This window comes from Ochotona curzoniae, unplaced genomic scaffold (assembly GCF_017591425.1).
Source record: "Ochotona curzoniae isolate NIBS_2020 unplaced genomic scaffold, NIBS_Ocur_1.0 contig_1274, whole genome shotgun sequence".
Lineage (NCBI taxonomy): Eukaryota > Metazoa > Chordata > Mammalia > Lagomorpha > Ochotonidae > Ochotona > Ochotona curzoniae.
The window spans coordinates 30491085-30509610 of NW_024465023.1; the positions used below are offsets into that span (position 1 = coordinate 30491085).

At 53.1% G+C, this 18526-nt stretch overlaps 1 protein-coding gene across 5 annotated transcripts in view; it reads right to left on the reverse strand.

Moving 5' to 3' along the window:
- DLG3 (discs large MAGUK scaffold protein 3) overlaps nucleotides 1–18052 on the reverse strand; it is a 60886-nt gene extending 42834 nt beyond the window's left edge. For 2 of the 5 annotated variants that reach the window (XM_041000730.1, XM_041000720.1), the window contains exons 1-10: nucleotides 17346–18052; nucleotides 14165–14218; nucleotides 13848–13898; nucleotides 13319–13443; nucleotides 12942–13111; nucleotides 12511–12647; nucleotides 12049–12193; nucleotides 11249–11408; nucleotides 9565–9721; nucleotides 9019–9121 (exon numbers count right to left, since the gene is read on the reverse strand). In XM_041000730.1, coding sequence (XP_040856664.1) covers nucleotides 9019–9121; nucleotides 9565–9721; nucleotides 11249–11408; nucleotides 12049–12193; nucleotides 12511–12647; nucleotides 12942–13111; nucleotides 13319–13443; nucleotides 13848–13898; nucleotides 14165–14218; nucleotides 17346–17702 — 1459 coding nt within the window. In that variant the 5' untranslated portion in view covers nucleotides 17703–18052. Of the gene's footprint in view, nucleotides 1–8029; nucleotides 8205–9018; nucleotides 9122–9564; nucleotides 9722–11248; nucleotides 11409–12048; nucleotides 12194–12510; nucleotides 12648–12941; nucleotides 13112–13318; nucleotides 13444–13847; nucleotides 13899–14164; nucleotides 14219–17345 lie in introns of those variants that run through there. The other 3 variants (XM_041000739.1, XM_041000747.1, XM_041000757.1) reach the window with 3 other exon arrangements.
- Nucleotides 18053–18526: the final 474 nt, after the last annotated feature.

The window sequence follows — 18526 nt, forward strand, 5'->3', positions numbered from 1 at the left end:
ACTGCCATGACTTGTTTCACTTTGGTGAACCAATTCTTCCTTGTGCTCACCACTTTCTTCTGTGTATTTACTAAACAGAACATGTAGTCATAATGATCTATGGAATTTAACCCAACTTGCACAGTTTTGTTGTTTTTTTTTTTTTTGTCTTTTGAAAATCTACATCCCTATTGCACATGTTTACAAAATCGTCATTTTCCTCTCTTGACTTTTTGAATGTGTTATCGTTTAGTTCCATCAAGTAGAAAAGTGAAAGAAAAAAAAAATCTCTAGGGCCTTTGTTTTGTAAAGATGTCTAAAATTCAGAGAAAAGCAAACAAGAATTTGTTTCAAGAGGATGAAAGCCTTATCACTGGAAAGGGAAGGCAATTCAGGGCTGTAATAAGCTCAAGAGTGCGAATTAGTCTAAATACAAATAGGAACGTGTAAACTGAATCCGAAACTTAAGGTTCACTTACTGAACAAAGAATTTGTGTTCGAAATTCAAATTGGAAAACTAAGAGTCCCTACTAGGTAAGCTAAGTACTATAAGATCATTGAGCTACATAAAGTTTCAACTAGAATACCAGACTCTGGCTTCTCTCTCATGCTTTTACACACAGAGATCCACATTTTATAATGAAACGACATCATTCTTATGTAAAGGGAGCAAAATTGTGTTTTGTTTTTTTTTTTTTAAATTTCAGGGACAGCAGTAGGACCAAATTATTCTACTTATCCAATTTCTCTATTTAAAATAAAAGAACAATGGGCCAAGTGCAGCAGCCTAGTGGCTAAAGTGATCGCCTTGATTATGCCGGGATCCCATATGGGCAGTGGTTCTAATCCTGGTAGCCCCGCTTCCCATCCAGCTCCCTGCTTGTGGCCTGGGAAAGCAGTCCAGGACGGCCCAAAGCTTTGGGATCCTGCACCTGCATGGGAGACCGGGAAGAAGCTCCTGGCTCCTGGCTTAAGATCAGCTCAGCTCCAGCCATTGCAGCCACTTAGGGAGTGAATCAACAGATGGAAGATGTCACACTCTGTCTCTACTATTCTCTGTATACCTGACTTTCCAATAAAAATAAAATAAATCCTTAAAAACCTATTAAAAATAACAAAACAATAATCTTATTGTAAAATAGAAGACTAAAGCTTTAAACAGAGCAGCAGTATCAATACCAAGGGCAAGATTCCAACAAGCAACACATTTAGTTAAAAAGAACTTCCAAAAAGCTATAATCAAATAAATAATTCAGTCTCATTACGATATATTATTCTAATCATTCTGTATCATCAGGAAAAGCACTGGATTCCAAAAATCCTAAGAATTTGCCCCAAACCATCTAAACAAGGATTTTGCCCCAAACCATCTAAACAAGGACAAGAATGCTGCTGTCTATCTAGAATCAGAATACTTTGCCAAATCTAGTTATCATGTCCTCAGGCTACACGCAACACAGCAAATCTAGCACGCACACATCCAGCTCCAGGGGGCAAAACTGGAAAAAAAAAAAAAGCTTAATGTTTAAGCCTCTTGTACATTTACAAAACAGGGTAAGCCTAAAAGGGTATAGTCACTTTGGAAAAAGAGTCTCGCAGTTCATCACAAATGTTAAACATTAAGTTACCTTATGACGCAGCAATTCCACTCCTTGACATCTAATTCAAGAATGTCAAAAATACATGTTCATAAAACTTACACATGAATGTTCAAAGCAGTAATACTAACTGCTATCAAAAGGTACAAACAAACCAAATGTCTACCAACTCAAAAGCAGATAAACACAATGTGTATAACCAGAGAATGAAATATTATTCAGTCGTTGAAAGGAAGGAGACACTGAGATATGCTACCCATATGAATGAACCTCTGAATCACTGGAGATTCTTTTCAGGTCTCCCACGCGGGTGCGGGGGCCCATGGCTTTGGGCCATTCTCAACTGCTTTCCCAGGCCACAAGCAGGGAGCTGGATGGGAAGTGGTGCCCCATATGGAATCCCATCACGTGCAAGGTGAAGACTTTTGCCACTAGGCTACTATGCTGGGCCTAAGTCTGGTAATTTTAAAACCATTGAACTGTGCATTTCAAATGGGTGCATCATCTAGCAGGTAAATTGACCCCCGATAAGCTTTTTAAAAAGATAGGCCTGATCTTTTTTATTCGTTCAGTACTCCCAGCTATAACTGTCCACATCCAAGCCCTAAACTCCTCTAACACTTAGAACAGTAAGAATAAGAGGTAGTTATCCTCCTGGTTTCTTCCAATGACTGGAGTAGTAAAATCATTGGCTTGCTCTGATTTCAAGTGAATTTGGAAAACGGATGAGGAGCAAAACAGGGGACCAAGCAAAGCAAATGCAAAACAGAACAGTAAACAACGCGTACATGAAAACACTTAACACCACTAGCCATCCGGAAAATGCACATCAAAACCACAATGAGATATCATTTCTCACCCACCTGGCTGGTTAAAATCAAAAAGATTAACAACAACAAATGCTGGGGAAACTGTGGAAACACTGCAATCCTTACACACTGCTAGAGAATCTGAAAAGGTGCAGCGTGTCCAAAGGTTAAACACAGAGCCATCATATGATCCAGTAATTTTGCTTTGAGGTAAAACACACACCCAAGAAAATGTAAACATCTGTCCATGCAAATATGTACTTACTGATGTCCTTAAAAGCCTAGTCCTGATAGTCAAAAAGTAGAAACACCCAAATACTCATCAACTGATGGGAAATCAAAAGGTGATGTATACATAAGGGAGCACTATTCAGCCAAAAACAGGAACAGAGCACTGGATCCATGCTACAACAGAGACGAGCATTGACAATGCTATGCTAAGTAAATGAAGCCAGTCATGAAAGACCAGAAACAATGCCAATCCATTTATTTTTTTTTTCAAGAATTATTTATTTTTATTGGAAAGGCAGACCCACAGTGAGAAGGAGAGACAGATCCTCTGTCCACTGGTCTAGTCCCCAAGTGGCTTAAACAGTTAGAGCTGAGCCAATCCAAAGCCAAGAGCCAGGAGCCTCTTCTGGGTCTCCCACATGGGTGCAGGGTCTCAAGGCCCTGGGCCATCATCCACTTCCCTCCTACGTCACAAGCAGGGAGCTGGATGAGAAGTAGAGCAGCCAGCACATGAACTGGTGCTCACATGGGACCGCAGCACACGCATGACGGGACCCCAGCCATTAGGCTACCACGCTGGGCCAGACACCAATCCATTTACACGAAATGTCCTAAATGGGTAAATCTGTATTGACACAAAGTGAATTAGTGGTTGCCTAGGGCTAAGCAGGATGAGAAAATTAGGAGGTGACGGCTGAAGGGTACGGCCATGGCAAAAATGCCAAAATCGATTGTGGTGATGGTTGCACAACTCTGTGACTATTATAAAAGCGTTCAAATAAGTGAATTAGAAGGTCATAAAAGAATGAATGACAAATAGAACAAGAAATGAGAAATGCCTACCTACTGCATTAATATTCTTAAGTCTGCACATGTTTGCTATTAAGTCAAACAAACCAACTCCTACTCTGGCTCCTTGGGATTCTCCCCCACCTCCAATATTACTACCTGGCAGTCTTTCTACCTCTTCTCTCTTGCAGGAGAGGAGGGTCACCCCCAGGCTGCCAGCAGCCCCTTTTCCTCCAGATTACTTCTGTTTGGGGAGCAGGGGTTGCAAGTCATCAAGAGAAAAAGGTTATAGTTTAGGAGTTGGTTTTACTCTATTTTTTTAGCTTCGGACACCTGAAGCATCCTAGACCAGTCATTTTCTGCTGTGTCCAGATACAGACATGGGTAGGGAAAGGAGGCTCACAGCAAAAGCCCTAGAGCCAAACTGCTCAGGAAATCTGACTCCAAATGCTCACTCTGCTTTTAGCTGTAAGACCCTCCCCCGCCCCCCCTCCCCCGCGCCAGCAAATCCCTCAGCCTCTGGGATCCTCATGTTCCCCACCTGTACTGTGGGGGTAACCATACTGGTCTCACAGGGATCTCCCGAAGCCTCATGATTACAAAAGTTATCTGGCACATGGAGATACTCAATAAACCGTGTACCAGGCTCCTGATGAGGTGCTAGAGATGCAAAGATGAATGCAACAGCACTTTAAAAATTGCTCACAGTGGGACTGACGCACTGGTGTAACAGGCTAATCCTCTGGTTTCACGTACTGGGACCATGGCATCCCAAATGCGTGCCAGTTCATGTGCCAGCTGTTCTACTACCCACCTGGTTCCCTGCTAACAGGAAAAGTAGAGCAAGATGGCCCAAGTCCTTGGGACCCTGCACCCACATGGGAGACCCAGAAGTCTCCTGGCTTTGGACCAGCTCAGCTCTGGTCACTGTAGCCATTTGGAGAATGAACCAATAGAAGATCTCTCCCTCTTCTCTGTAACACCGATTTTCAAGTTAAATAATTCTTCTAAAAAATTGCCCACAGTGCCCAGCTGTTAATAGGAACTCACGTTATTTCTCCCCCACTTCCAACCCTCATCAGAACTTTGCTGCTTTGCCTTAGTGTATTTTCACTCCTATGCTCTCCAGAGAGCCTGACAATACGGTAGCGACTACCTTTACAGGCTTCATTCTCAAACAGGGACAAATGGCTCGGTTACCCAGATGTTGTAGGGCAAACACCACCTGTATGTTTTCAAGTCACAGTCAGCACTGATCCCCTAACTCTTCCAGGCCTTTCCCAAAGGTATTTCCATGGTGAAAGTATGCTTGTTTGGCACTTTAAAGCTATGGGAAAAAAAATCTCATCTGGATTTACATTCCAGTTGAAAAGTCTGGTCACAAAGGATCGGTTCCCAGTTTAACTACCTTAGTGACCAATTTCTGGCTCATTTCCTGATTTTGAGATCAGGTTCTATTCTAAAAACAAAAGAGCTTTCCAGAAAAACACCTCGTCAGTTTATAACCAGAGACTGACACAAAGTAAGGCGGGGGAGAGATGGAGGAGATCTTCAAATGTTATAATACAAAGCCATCCCCTTTTCTTAATGGAACAATTCTACGAGTCACAGAAAGATACTTTTCATTTTAATAGACCGGAAGAGTACTTTTGATGAGAGGCAGTTGTTGAAATTTTCAATTTGAATTTTAAGCAGGATTATACATGCCCAAGAACATCCTGCTATTTTTAGCTAATAGGTAGGATTTCTGTGTCCACACAGTTTGGAGCAATCAGGAATGAAACTATTAAGCAGCGTCTCTCACTGTGGTACCTTATCATTTAGTATGTTTTATTTTTACTAGAAAGGCAGATTTATGGAGAGAAGGCAAGACACAAAGATAGATCTTCCATCCGCTGGTTCACTCCTCAAATGGCCACAACAGCCAGAGCTGAGGAGATCTGAAGAAGGAGCCAGGAGCTTCTATTAAGCCTCCCACATGGGAGCAGGGGTCCAAGGACTTGGGCCATCTTCTACTGCTTTCTCAGGCCACAAGACCGAACTAGATCAGAAGTGGAGCAGCTAGCAAACAAACTGGTGTCCATATAGAATGTGGCACTTGGAGGTGAAGGATTAGCCAGTTGAGCCGCAACAGTGACCCTGGTAGTTTTGTTTCTATTGGATTATATCCCAAAGCTTCATCATAAAAACATTCATAGAGCACTTACGCTATGCGTGGTACAAAGATCAAATAGAAAGACAAGGTTTCTTGACTTCATTGTGGGCTTAACCACATGAAGTAAACCAGATCTATGAAGGACTCTCGAGGTTGGCATATTCCTGGGTTGCTATCCAGTACTTAAGATTCCAGAGAGATATATTAAGAAGTGACTGTCCTAAACCTATCACCCTTGTAACGCCTTAACTTCCCCTACATGCAGCCACAGGAGAGGCTCTGAAAACGTCCCAAAATGGACCAGGAAGGTGGAGACACAACTCCATATCACTGAACTGCAAACCTAAATGAGGAGCTGCATGGTATGTGAGTTCACGTGAGCTCAAGGAAGCTTTCAAAGAGGAAAAATGTCCTTACCCTGATTGGTGAAGGCTACATTTTACTGTTTCTTGCTAAAGCCACAGTAGCCACTGAGAAGAGCATGCTAACCTTCCGTCCACCTCTACCTTTCTTTTCTACAATCTTTCCTTGGTTTCCTTCCTGCTGGTCATCCACTCTCAACCAAGTTGCGGGTCTCTCTGGTGTCCACAACCACAGTTAATCTCAACTGGTAGACCTGAGGATGCAATGTATTGCTGACCCTTGGCCAAGTTTCCCTTCATGACCTTACGCGAGTCATGTCCTGGCTCTGGTGTAGCTCTCCAGTTTATACAATGAGGGATTGGGCTATGTCATCTCTTCCAGCTCCCACATTCTATGTGGAAAAAATGTCAATAATGAACACTTCGCTTGGCCAATAACATGCCATCCTCACCAATTTTACCAACAGACATATTTGGATCATTCCTTTTGCAAACACCCACTGCGACGCAATCCTCCAAAGAACTGTATTGAATACATTTATAAAACGATCAACATGGAGTCCGTAGTTTTAAAACCTAGCACTTTATCAAAGGAAATGCAGAGCCCAACAAGGAATGCTTGATAGTCTCTCTGGACCAGTCTCCAAGGGTTCATTTTCCAATAGAAAAAAAAATAAAAGCTTTTGCCTGCTGAGGCCCTGTTGAGCTTACAAAACCGAAGAAAGAAATAAGACTGGAGTGGTGGAACCTTAACAATAGTGGCTCAACTAAGCCTTAAGAGAAGAAATGCCTGTTGTAGAAAGATCTAACAGGAGACAGCACGAGTCTCCATTCCAAACTCTCAGAAACAGAGAGCAATAAACAGCCCAGGAACCCTTTCACCCTGGGTAACTTAGAGCTTGTTGCACAGACCAGTTGCATTCCCCCAACCAAAGTCACAGAAACACGTAGTCACCAGTTTGCAACATACCACCACCAGACAAATTCGCAGTATTGTTTCCATGTGGGCCACATCAGAGAGCAAAACCGAAAGAAGCAGCAATTTCTCCCCCCACTACGCACGCACACATACACAAATATGCAAGAGAAACCATTTCCTTTGCACAACCTATGTTGTTTAGGCTGAAGGCACGAAACGGATAAATATTAGCTACTAATAAAAATCAGCCGCTTCCGCTCTACAGAGAAGTAAAGGGCGCGCATGTAAATCATAAAAAAAGAGAGAGAGAGAGAGAAACCCTAAGGTTCCGTCCCTGTCAGGCAACTGAAGCCCAAACACAGGGAGTGCTCCAAGTCAGCATTTCTGTCCCTCTTCCCCATTTACCTCAGCCCCACAAGCCCTGCTGCTAGCGACTTCCCTCCACTTCTGCAGTGCTTGCAAAGCCCCTCGTGCAGGAAGGTGGCAGTCCTCTGGCTTCTGGGCTCTGGATCCGGCACGGGAGGGGGTGGGGGTGGAAAGGACAAAGGTAGGCGCTCGCGTCCCTAGCTGCCAGGCCACTGCGCTCCCAGCCTCTCCCCTTCTGCTCACGGAACTAGAACACCTGCCCGCCCAGGAGGGTTCGCTTCCTCCACCGTGGGAAGTGGCCCGCCTGGCCTTGGTGGACCCGGGACCGGCACTGCAGTCCTAAGCGACAAAGGGAAGGCTACCAGAGGGGCAGGGGCCAAAGAAGTCGGGAAAGGCTGGCCAACAAAAGTCAGGGGGGGTTCTGCGGGCACCCTGTGCCCAGAGGTTAGGCTGGTCGGGTGTGGGGGGAAGGGAAGGCTTGGCCAATGTCTCCAAGGAAAAGGACCAGGGAGGTGCTGCGGGCGCAGTGGGCAGCGGGAAGGAGCCTGCGGGCAGAGCTTGCGGTCCTGCGGTGAGAAGGGGGCACAGCTGGCGGGTGGGCAGGACTGATGGCAAAAGAGAAGGCCAGCCAAGAACCCCGACGAGGAAGGGTGGGCCCGAGAAGGAGCCCTCGGAAGGGACTCAGGATGAGGGCTGAGACTTTCGAGGGAGAACACAGAGTTGGGGGGTAAAGCAGTGTTGGAAAAGGAGCTGAGAGCAGAACCGTAGAGAGGCTAAGGGGGACTATGAGGGGACTTCACCGCAGTCCGTCCCCACCTCACCTGGCGCCGGATGGGAGTCCAGGTCTAAGGCTGCGAAAGCGCCCGCTCCGGCCGGTCCCTCCGTCCCGCGCGGGAGACCACGGACACAAAGCGGGGCGCGCGGGAGGAGAGGAGGTGGGCGGCGGGGGAGGGGAGGGAGGAGGAGGAGGAGGAGGAGGAGACGCCTGAGGCGCGCGAGGGGGGGGAAGGAGGGGCGCCCGGCGCCCAGGGCCCGGGTCAGGGGGCGGGGCGTGCGGCTGCAGGCCCTCCGCGGCCGGCCAATGGTCAGCACGCCGGCAGGCAGGCTAGGGCGCGCCTTCCGCAGCTCACCTCGGCACCTGGGCCTTGGCTGGCTGCAGCCAATCAAAAGCCTTCATTTCCATGGCCAGCTCCGCCCATTCTCCCTCCGCCCCAGGACTGCTCCTGGAGACTACAAAGAAGGCCCCCCGAGAGGGGAGGGGTCGCCGTGCGGTCCCCCCTCCGCCCCCCGCCTTAAGGGCTTTGTAACACCTTTCTGACGCCTTCCTCGGGCTTTAGCAAACATCTGCATGAGGGGAGGGGCCTGAGGGGGGGGGGACGTCTTAGAGGCCTGAGCTGAGATCCCCGAAAAGGTCGGACCTCCCCTCCTCTCCCAGTGACCCGAAAGCCACTCTGCTTTTCCAGGGAACGCGGTTCCTCTCTCCGTCTCTGAGCCCCTCCGTGTCTCCTCCTCCCCTTTTCCAGTTGCCCAGTTCGCTTTGCTTCTTCCCAAGGGCTGCTGCCTACTACCGGCGCTGTGTTGCATTGCAGCACCGATGCACAGGCTCAGAGCACAGCCTGGGGTTGATGCTTCCAGGCCGCCCCAAAGCCAACCCTCTCCTCGTGCCACGGTCCAGAATGAACGGGAGATAGGAGGTTACTGACCAAGGGCACGATGGAGCTGCTCAAGTGGCTCTGTTATCTATGATGGCCAAAGGACAGCACTTAGCGAGCTGCCCACACCATCCTCTCTCCACCTTCCCTTCTCCTACCTTCAGGTCTGTACTGGGCCACAATGGTGACTGACTGGCCAGCTCGTTTCAGAGCAGCTGCGGCCTGTTCATGAGTTGCGTTCCTCAAGTTCACTCCATTCACCTGTCCAAAGAGAGGAGCGGTTGAGTTACCCCAAAAGCACAAAGGGAAACGAGCTTTCTGTGCTAGCATTTAGCAGAGAGAGAGAGATCCATAGCCCATCCCTGCGCCTACTGAAATCCTTTCTCTAATATTCCATCTTTTCCCAGAATACAAGGCCTAAAGGATATGACCTCTCTAGTGTAGTAACTATCCTTGTGGAGGTCAAAGGCCGATCGGGATTGACATCCAAGAGACATCCCCCCTTGAGAGTAAGGGGGGGGGAGGGGGGCCTTTAGTCCCTCACCCTCACTGAGGCCATCCAATAAAGACAAAAGCAGGCTTCTCCACTCCTCAGCCCCTCTCTCGCATCTCCAGAAGCATTTCCCCACAGGAAGCAAGGTCTCGCCTCCGTCTTTCGAGACTGGCACCGCTCCCATCCTCCCACCTTGCATTTGTCTGCTCACCGATAAGATCCGGTCTCCCCTGCGCAGCTCCCCACTCAGGTCGGCTGGGCCTCCTGCCAGTATGAAGGAGACAAAGATGCCTTCCCCATCCTCTCCTCCCACGATGTTGAAGCCCAGGCCTGTGGAGCCCTTGTGCAGGATGATCTTGCGGGGCTCTCTGGTGGGAAACAAGCGGAGGGGTCAGGAGGAGCACAATAGCAAGTGTTTGTTGTCTCCGTGCGAGCCAAGGTAGAACAAGGCATACCAGCTGCAGGGAGGCAGGGCTGACGTCCCTGGACGTGATACCCTGTTCCTCCCTCCATCTCCCAAAACCGGCTTGGCTGCTATTTTCTGGCAAGTGCCAAGTTTCAGTTCCTCTTCCCTCCCTTCTTCCCCAGGGCTTGGAGTCAACTTTCCAATGGACAAACCTCTACCCTGAACTCTAGTGGCCAAATATCCCGGGTCCTATTGCACCCCCGCCCCCCACGTCCTCCTACCCTACCAACCAGTGTGATGGACCCTGGGCCACAAGGCAAAGGAAGCAGTTAGCGTCGGCGGAGCCGCCTTGGGGGCCGAATGGTGCTCACCATCCCCAAGACGTACACCCTGCATTCCCCCACTGCCACCCCCATCGACTCTGACCCGTTCCGCCTTCAGCAGCAGCATATTTAGTCGGCAGCTGCTACCATGCATCCCTGCTAGCTGATGTGGGAGGCAGAAAGACACCCTAGCTCCCCTAAAAGGAGTTTAGGGGCTGGACTGCAAAGAGGAGACAAGAACTTAAAGAAGCGCTCTCCGAGTGGCGGACGCCAAACAACCGCCAGTGGTGTCCATCCAAATCCCCCTCCCTCCCCTCCCCTCCCCTCCCCTCCCAGTCCCCCAGCACATGCATCATTCCTCCAGGAACCGCAGCCTCAAGCCACACGCTTCCTATATCGCGCTCGCGCGCAGTCTCAGATGCCGGGCTTCCTCCCAGAGTCCCTGATCTTCTTGCTCAGGGCCCTTCACTCATACCTGACATCCCCTCCAGGCCGCAGGGAGCGAAGCGGCCAGGCCCATCTCTGCGAAGCCCTCCTCCAGGCCGAAGCGGAAGCCGAGCCCAAGCCCAGGGTCAAGCCGGAGCCTGAGAACTTTCGGGTTCTCTCCATGGCTCCTCTGACTCTACCCAGTCCTCCTACCCTTCCGGCTCCACGGCAGCTTGCCCAGCAGCCTACCAGGCCCCACCCCGCAAACCTGTCCCCCTGGAACCCCAGCCGGCCCGACCAGTTTCAAGGTAGGCTACGGCAGAGGCAGGTGTGTGGGGGGTGTTAAGGTGGGGGCGGACCGTACCCCCACCCCTCCCACTTCCGCCTGTCCTGGGTGGCAGCCCTAGTTTCTTCACTAATTCGCAGAGGGGAGGGGGCTGTAACTACTGCAGAGCAGGAAGGCTAGCAGCCCACACCATCCTGAGCCCCTTAAACGTTCCACCCCACGCTTTAGCGGCACTTCCCCACCGGGGCTGCTCACTTAGCACTCCCCCTAATGGCCGAACTGGCTCCTGCAGCCACCTCTGCACCTCTCCAGCGGAGGCCAGAGAGAGGGAGGGCCAGACCTAGGCTCTTCATGGCCATGCCACAAAGAGGCCCATAGCCAACCACAAATGGCTTTCTTCCCCACCCACCCCCACCCCCTGACCTGCGTAAGACAAACAGGGCGAGGGGCTTACCTGGTGAAATCCTCCTCCGCCAGCATGTGCCTGGGGATAGGCGAGTAGCGGGTGGGCGGAACCTGGGGGGGAGCAGGGTAGCTGACCTTGCTCTCCACAGCCCCTAGATAACCCAGGCTAGAATTATGGCTTATATGGTTGTCAGCCAAGGCAGTAAAAGCTACAAACAAGGGGGAGAGAATAAACAGTCAGACACCGATCCAGTTGGGTACCCTTCCCTGAGCCCTTCCAAGGACTTAGCACCACCACCCCTCACCACCCCCTAACACCTCAGGTGCACAAAAGACCCCAGGATGCCACTGATTCCTCACACCACTCCTCCCCACTCCATCCACCCCCCAGTGTTCCTCCTCCGCAACCCCTTTCTAAATGCTGGGCTCACTCCTGTGACGCTTCGAAAAGGTTGAAGTCAAGGCAGTCTACAAAGAAAAGCATGACTACAGGTGTGACTAATAATCTCTCACATCTCTATAGCCTAATACAGTGTTCCAAGGGTTTTCTCTGCCATGATCTCATTTGATCATTGTACCAGTCCTGTGAGGAAGGCAACACGTGTGTCTATGTCCTTAGCACCTTCTTGCCAAAGAAGAACGCCAAGGCAGGGGAAGGGGACTTGTCCAAGGTACCTAAATCTGGGCTCCTCTGACCAACTCTCCTTTGCCCTTGCTCTCTCTGAGGGGTTTGAGCTGAGCTTCTCCCCTTCCAGAAACCCCAGGGTTTTTTTTGGGGGGGGGGCTGCGGGGAAGGGCAGAGCTTCAGGGCAGGAGCGAGGGAGTGGAGGGTGGCCAATGGGTACGTACTGCTGGCGTAGTCGGGGGGAGCGTACATGTCGTTGAGGTGGATGCTGCCTGGCTTGGCCACCTTCAGGTAGACCATATCAGATGTGTTCTTCAGTGAGGCCACAGCTTCCTCATGCCTCACGTCCTGCAGATTGGTGTTGTTCACCTAGAAGAGGAGAAGGCCTCAGAGCAGGGCCCTGGGAGAAGGGAAGCCTGCCCAGGGGTTAACCTGGAGGGAGGCCTTTGCCAAGAGATCCAACAGAGCTCCAAGGGTAGTGCTACAAAGAACAGAGAAGCAGTAGGTAGGAGTATGGCATGCATGAAGGGCCCCTAGCCAAGACCAGGGCCTTGATATCTGGGGCACCACAATTCCTGAATCTCCCATGATGCCTCAGCCCTGAGTGAGGTTTCCATAGAGTGAGAGGGTGCTGGAACTCCTCCTCCCCACCCCGGCATTTGGCCATCCCTGTGGATCTGTCTCACCGCCAGCAGCCGGTCCCCGATCTGTAGGCGTCCATCCTTCTGAGCAGCTCCGCCCTCGATGATCTTGGTGATATAGATGCTGTTGTCTCCTGGGATGTGCTGGTTGCCAATGCCCCCAGCAATGCTGAAACCCAGGCCTGCTTAGAAGCCAGCAGAGAAGTGGGAGAGAGCCACAAAGAAAGGTTAGAGCACTTAATTCAAGGTCACATCTCACCTGCTGGTTCTGCAGTTCCTCCCAGGGATCCCCAAGCACAGGCTGCCATCCTGAACTCAGTCAGGGGGCAAATCCCAGGTCAAGAAAGAGAGGCATGAGCTGGAACTGCAGGTGTCAGGCTAGGAATTGGGCCTTTCCCCTCCAGTTCCCTACAGGGCCAACTGGGACCTGGGGCCAGGGGCTCTGACTAGAGCAGCAGGAAGCTGGAGGGCCGCACCTTTGGGTCCTTTGAGTAGGTTGACCTCCATGATGGTCTCAGGCGGGGGCTGTCGCCTCCGCACCACCAACCGCACCACGGGGCCTGCCTCCTTCAGCGCCTCAACAGCCCGGCTGTGGACCACCTCTGACACGTCCACCTCATTCACCCGCAGCACACAGTCGTTCACCCTGAAAGAAAACCCAAGAGGCGTGACACTGTGCCACCACCCCTCCCCCCCTCCCCCTCTCCCACCCCTTTGTTTCCTCCCCGGCCCCCCTCCTCTCCACTCTCCCCATTTGGAGATTTAAGGCAAGGATCATCCTATCAAGCCAGTCCTCTTCCCCTCATCTCCTTCCTGCCGTGCCACCCACAGCTCTGCTTCCAGGCCATCTCACCCCAGCCTCCCGTCCATGGCGGCTGCTCCCCCAGGGATGATCTTGGTAATAAAGATGCCAGGGTCATCGGGGACATGCGGGTTGTCGATGCCACCTGCAATACTGAAGCCCAGGCCAGAATTGCCCTGCAGAAGGGAGTGGAAGGGCACAGTCTGTTCAAACTGAGGGCACAAAGGAGGGTTTGGGGCATTCCAAGTCCCCTTACACTTCAAAGCAGGGTCTTTGAGCCAGAGAAGGAGCCATGGCAGGCTAGAGCCTGTCAAGGCAGGCTGGGGCCATTCTGGCCAGGAGACCTCAGGAAACCCATCTCCCCTCACCCCCAATTCCCCAGGCCTCAGCGAGCAAGGTCAATTAATATTTGTTAGCGCTTGATTGATCGACACAGCGATGCAGCCTCAGAGGGCTGCTGTTTCCCCATCCTTTCAAACAGGTCCCCCACAAGCCTGAAAACCAAGGTTCAAGGCCCACCCCCATCCTCTGGCTCCAAGCTTCTCTTCAGTCCTTACCCCCTGTGTACCGGCACACTCACCCTCTCAAGTACTATCTCCTCGTATTTGAACATTCCATCGCTGCCGTTGACCTAGGGAAGACACGGGCAGCTCCCTCAGTGTCACCTGCCCTCCCAGCCATGGGCCCCTTGGTCAACCCACCACCTCCCCCTGCCAATTCCCACAGAGTGGGAGAGCCCAAGCATACCCCAGGGCACATCTTTGCCACAGATGGGGACAGGCTGACCCCGAAGAGGCCACTTCCCTCCCATTGCTTCCAATCATATCAGGCCAAACCCAGCTGCTCATTTTGCCCAGATCAATGGTTCAGGACTGAGCCAACCAGTGACGCACTCACCGAGAGGCTGGGCTCCAGGGCCTCGGGGTTCACTAGGAGGGGTGCAGGGCTGCCCTAAGGGGGATGGCAGAGATGGAGGATGGCGGGCAAATCACACCACACCCAGCATCCATAGGGGGTACCCAGCTGCCAGGACGGAGAATCCCTCCCCTTCTGACCCATGACACTCCCTGACCTTGGGGTCCATAGACTCTCACACTCATGTCAGAGCAAGTAAACCAGCAGACACCATCTTGTCCAAGCCCTTCTCGTGTGATGGATAATGACACTGAGACCCAAAGAGGTCATAATATGTGCCTAAGGGCACCCTAAGAGTGGGGAGCCCAGTGGGGAATAGTCCATGGAATTCTGGGTGCTCTTTTGTGCTTATAACAAGCTGTCTGAGCCACTAACGTTTTGATCCCTCATTCTCTTGCCCCAGCAGAGATCATGGAAAAAAGGAAAGTTGCTCCCCTTTCAGAGCATCTTGTGAGCCCCCATTCTACACCTCCTTCTGTGGCTCTGAGAACCCAGTTGCTCAAATGGGCAGAAGGAGGCATTTTTCTACCAAGGGACTTTTGATATGGAGCACTTCAGGCTTCCCAGTGCAAAGGGCCAAAATGGGATCTGGGCAGGAGGCAGAGGCAGGGCTAGGACTAGAGTAGGACAGACAAAATTCTTCATGAGGGAGAAGCTGATGACCCACACACTGATGAGCAGCACGGCAGCAGAGTCCAGGGCCTTCGCCAAGATTGCAACAGCCACAGGGAGACAGGCAGGGGAAGGGGTTGGAAACACAATCGGGGTGACTGATCCACAGAGGAGCTCGCCTTCGTACAGAACACACATGTAGCCACTTGATGGAGAAAATGTGATTCTGGATTGACAAGTATCACCTGCTTCCTGACTCCCACTCACATCCCCCGAAACAGCTCCTTTTTTCTCTACCCCCAAGTATCTCATATCTTAGAACCCCTATCCCTCTCTCTTTCTCTCTCTCGCTATGTTAGCCCTTCCCTGACCGCCACCCCTCCACATCAACCTCATCCTCTTCTTCAGAAGGGAACTAGAACTCAGGCGGGGAGGGGGCTCCTCCGCATGCCTTGGGTCTGCTTTGCCCTCCTATCTCCACCCCACGCAGTTTTGGCTTCAAGCAGCAGAGAGGAGGAGAGGGCTGGCTAGTCAATGCCTCCACCATTTCTGGGTCTAACCCCGGGGACTTGATGCCCTCAAGCCTTAGGAGCTGGTGGGCAGATTCCAGCTATAGCTTCAGCCAGGCCCTGCTCCCGGGAGGAAGAACCCGTCTGTGGTTCTTCAGGGACACAAAACCAACACAGCTGCCTGGAGTAGCTTGCAACAGAACCCCCCCCCCAAGCAAAAGAACACCCCTATAGCTCCTGAATGCATCAGCTGCTCCGTGTGTGATAAGCCATGCCTCACATCCAGCCTGGGTGCTACCCAGAGGCGCCCAGTTCCAGCACCTCCATCCTCATGCCTCCACCCCACTTCCACTCAAAGAGCTTGCTCCCATGGCCAGGAGCCATCTAGGGATCAGCCCTGGCAAAGAAACCTTGGCCAACTGGCCCAGCCCTCAAATTGGCACTCGCCTCTCGGCTGGGCAGGACAAGTATGAGAAGGTGTTGGCAAGGAGCGAGCCCCAGGACAGAGGTGAGAAGGGGGACATGCTGGAAGAGGGCAAGGGGCCAGAGCTAAGGGATGAAGGAAGCCGTGAGTGTGGCTAACAGAAGGCAAGGAGCCAGGGCTCCTCTCTCCAGCAAGTCCCCACCTTAGCTTTGGAGCAAGAACACATCCGATCCCCAGAGGACAGAGGCAACCAGAATGGTCACCAGCTTGGGCCACTCAGCACCTGCTCTCCACAGCGAAGTCTCCTCCTCCTCCTCTCCCCCACCCTGGGGGCTGCAGAGCTGCCTTAGCAGACCGGCCCTCCGCCATGCGTGCCAGGGACCTAGCTCTGCCGGCCCAGCCTCCATTTTGCTGCTTCTCCCCACAGATGCTCCTTCCATTTTCTAAGCTGCCAGTTTAAGCTGGGAGTGGAAGCCGGAGTTGTGTCCGGCACCCAGGGGCTCTCAATCTGTGCCAAGTCAGGACTGGGGCTGAGCTCTCCCACATCTGGGGGGTGGCCAAAGGGGACATGCCCCACTGGGAACAGTCCCTGCACCCGAGCAGCTGCCTCTTGTCTGCTTCCAGGCACCATGCCTGTTCCTGAAGCAAGGGAGCTTGCTTCAGTGCCCCCCCCCCGTACCCCTTCACCCACTCCCCCCCCCCAGCACATACACTTCAGAGCTGCTTGGACAAAAGCATCCATCCTTCTCAGCAGCCTCTCAGCCTAGCTTGGGACGTGTCTCTTGCCTCCTTCCTTCCTCCCTTGCCTGTCAAGCACTTCTCACCAGGGACACCACACACACACACACACACACACACACACACACACACACACACACAGGCACATACATGCACACTCTGGCAGCTGCATGCTCACACACATAGACATGTAGCCACACACACACACACACACAGGCAAACACAGCTCTCCCTGCAGCCCCGTCTACATAGATACCTCCAGGTTGAGGGAGACAGCTCCACACGTCCGTGCGCACATTCACACACAAAGGGACTGGGACGGAGAGGGACTCATGGCATCGAGCGATGAAGCTCAACAACCCCGGGCACATGGGTGCCTCTACATGGGTTCACAGGAGCCTTCCTCCACACACCCCGACATGCACACACACACACACACACACACACACACACACATGTCCCCCCCACACTCACAGCACCATGCCCCCTCCTCCCCTCCTGTGGAGACACACACCATCCACAGCCCCTGCAGAAACCTCCCGCCCCCTGCCAGACACAGAGACACTGCCAAACCCCCGCACTAAGACAAACCCAATTCTCCATGCAGGAAAATGGGTCCCTCCGCCATACCTTTACCCCTTGACACACACAGCTCCTCCCAATCCCCTCTAAATAGAGACCCCCTTTCCCCAAACAAATATACACAGGGAGCCACACATTTCCCACCACCTCTCTGTGCCCTGCTGCAATGCTAGGGCTCAGGGTTCACAGGGATTGGAGCCCCCACCAATCCCAGCTGCACCCCCAGGTCTCCAGCCCCCCAGTCTCCAGCCCCTCCTGGGTTGCCCCCACCAGCCCCCTCCCCTCCGTTGATCCATACCTGCTCATACCAGTCCCGGTTGGTACAGGTGCACTCAGGCCACCAGCCGGGGCCACTGCCGTTGAGTTTGGGGGTGCTCTTGCCCGGGACTGGTTTAGGGGGCACTGGCCCCACATCCCGACCGGTGGGGATGAGCTTGGCCTTGGTGCGAGGGGTGGGGGTGGCCCCCGCCTGCGAGGGCAGGGTCTGGGAGCTGTAGCCTCCATAACCGGTGCTGGCCCCATTGCCCCCAGCTGGCCCGTAGGGGTCGGGCACCTGCCAGTCCCCGTAGCCCGGAGGCTCGAGGCGCCGCAGGGCGGCCAGGCGGGTCACCTCATAGCACTCGGGGCACTTGCAGCAGTGCTGGTGCTTGTGCATAGCACTGCCCCCCGCAGCTCGGACCCCCCAGCCCACGCCGGTTTCCACGCCGCCGCCGCCACCACTGGGCTCCCGGGCACACTCACACTGCTCGGACCACGAAGGGGGGGGCACCCGTTGGGGCGCCCGGGCGGAGCGGGGCCTGGGGCCGGGCGGGCGTCCCGGGGCTTCTGCCCCCACGCTGCCCCGCACCCAAGGCTCCCCCTCCAGCACTGGCGGCTCCGTGTCGCCCGTCGTGGCTCCTGGGCCGAGGCCCAGCGGCTAAGAAGAAGCGGGAGCCCTGGCAGAGGCTAGGTGCTGCGAGGACCGCTTCTGCTCTGGTCCCCAGGATGGATCTGAGTGGAGTCTAGAGCATCTCTCCCTGGCTCCCTTCTCAGTTGACTCCAGCCAATCAGCGTGCAGAGTCAGGCAGCGGCAGCAGCAGCGGCAGGAATGCTAAACAGCGGCTCCTTAAAGGAACAGAGGCTGTAGCGCCCCCAGGCTCAACCCCAGCTCCCCGGATCTTTGGAGTATTGCCGACCCTAGGGTGGAGTCAGGGGACTCTGGCCGAGGGACAGCTCAGGCACAGGGTCTGGGGCCTCGTTCCCCTAAGATTGAAACCGTCCTCGGCCCGCTCCACCCCACCCCCACTCCAAGTGGGAGTTGCTGCGAGATGCTCAATGGGTCCCCGGGCTTGCGTTGAGCTGGGGCCACCAGAAGTGAAGAAGGAAGCAGAACAGACCTAGGGGACTGTGGAGCCAACCTGGGGAGGGGGAGTGTTCTGTCCTGCAGGGAATCAAGAAAGAGGGGGGAGCCCAGGGGGCTGGATCTCTGGTCATTGCTTC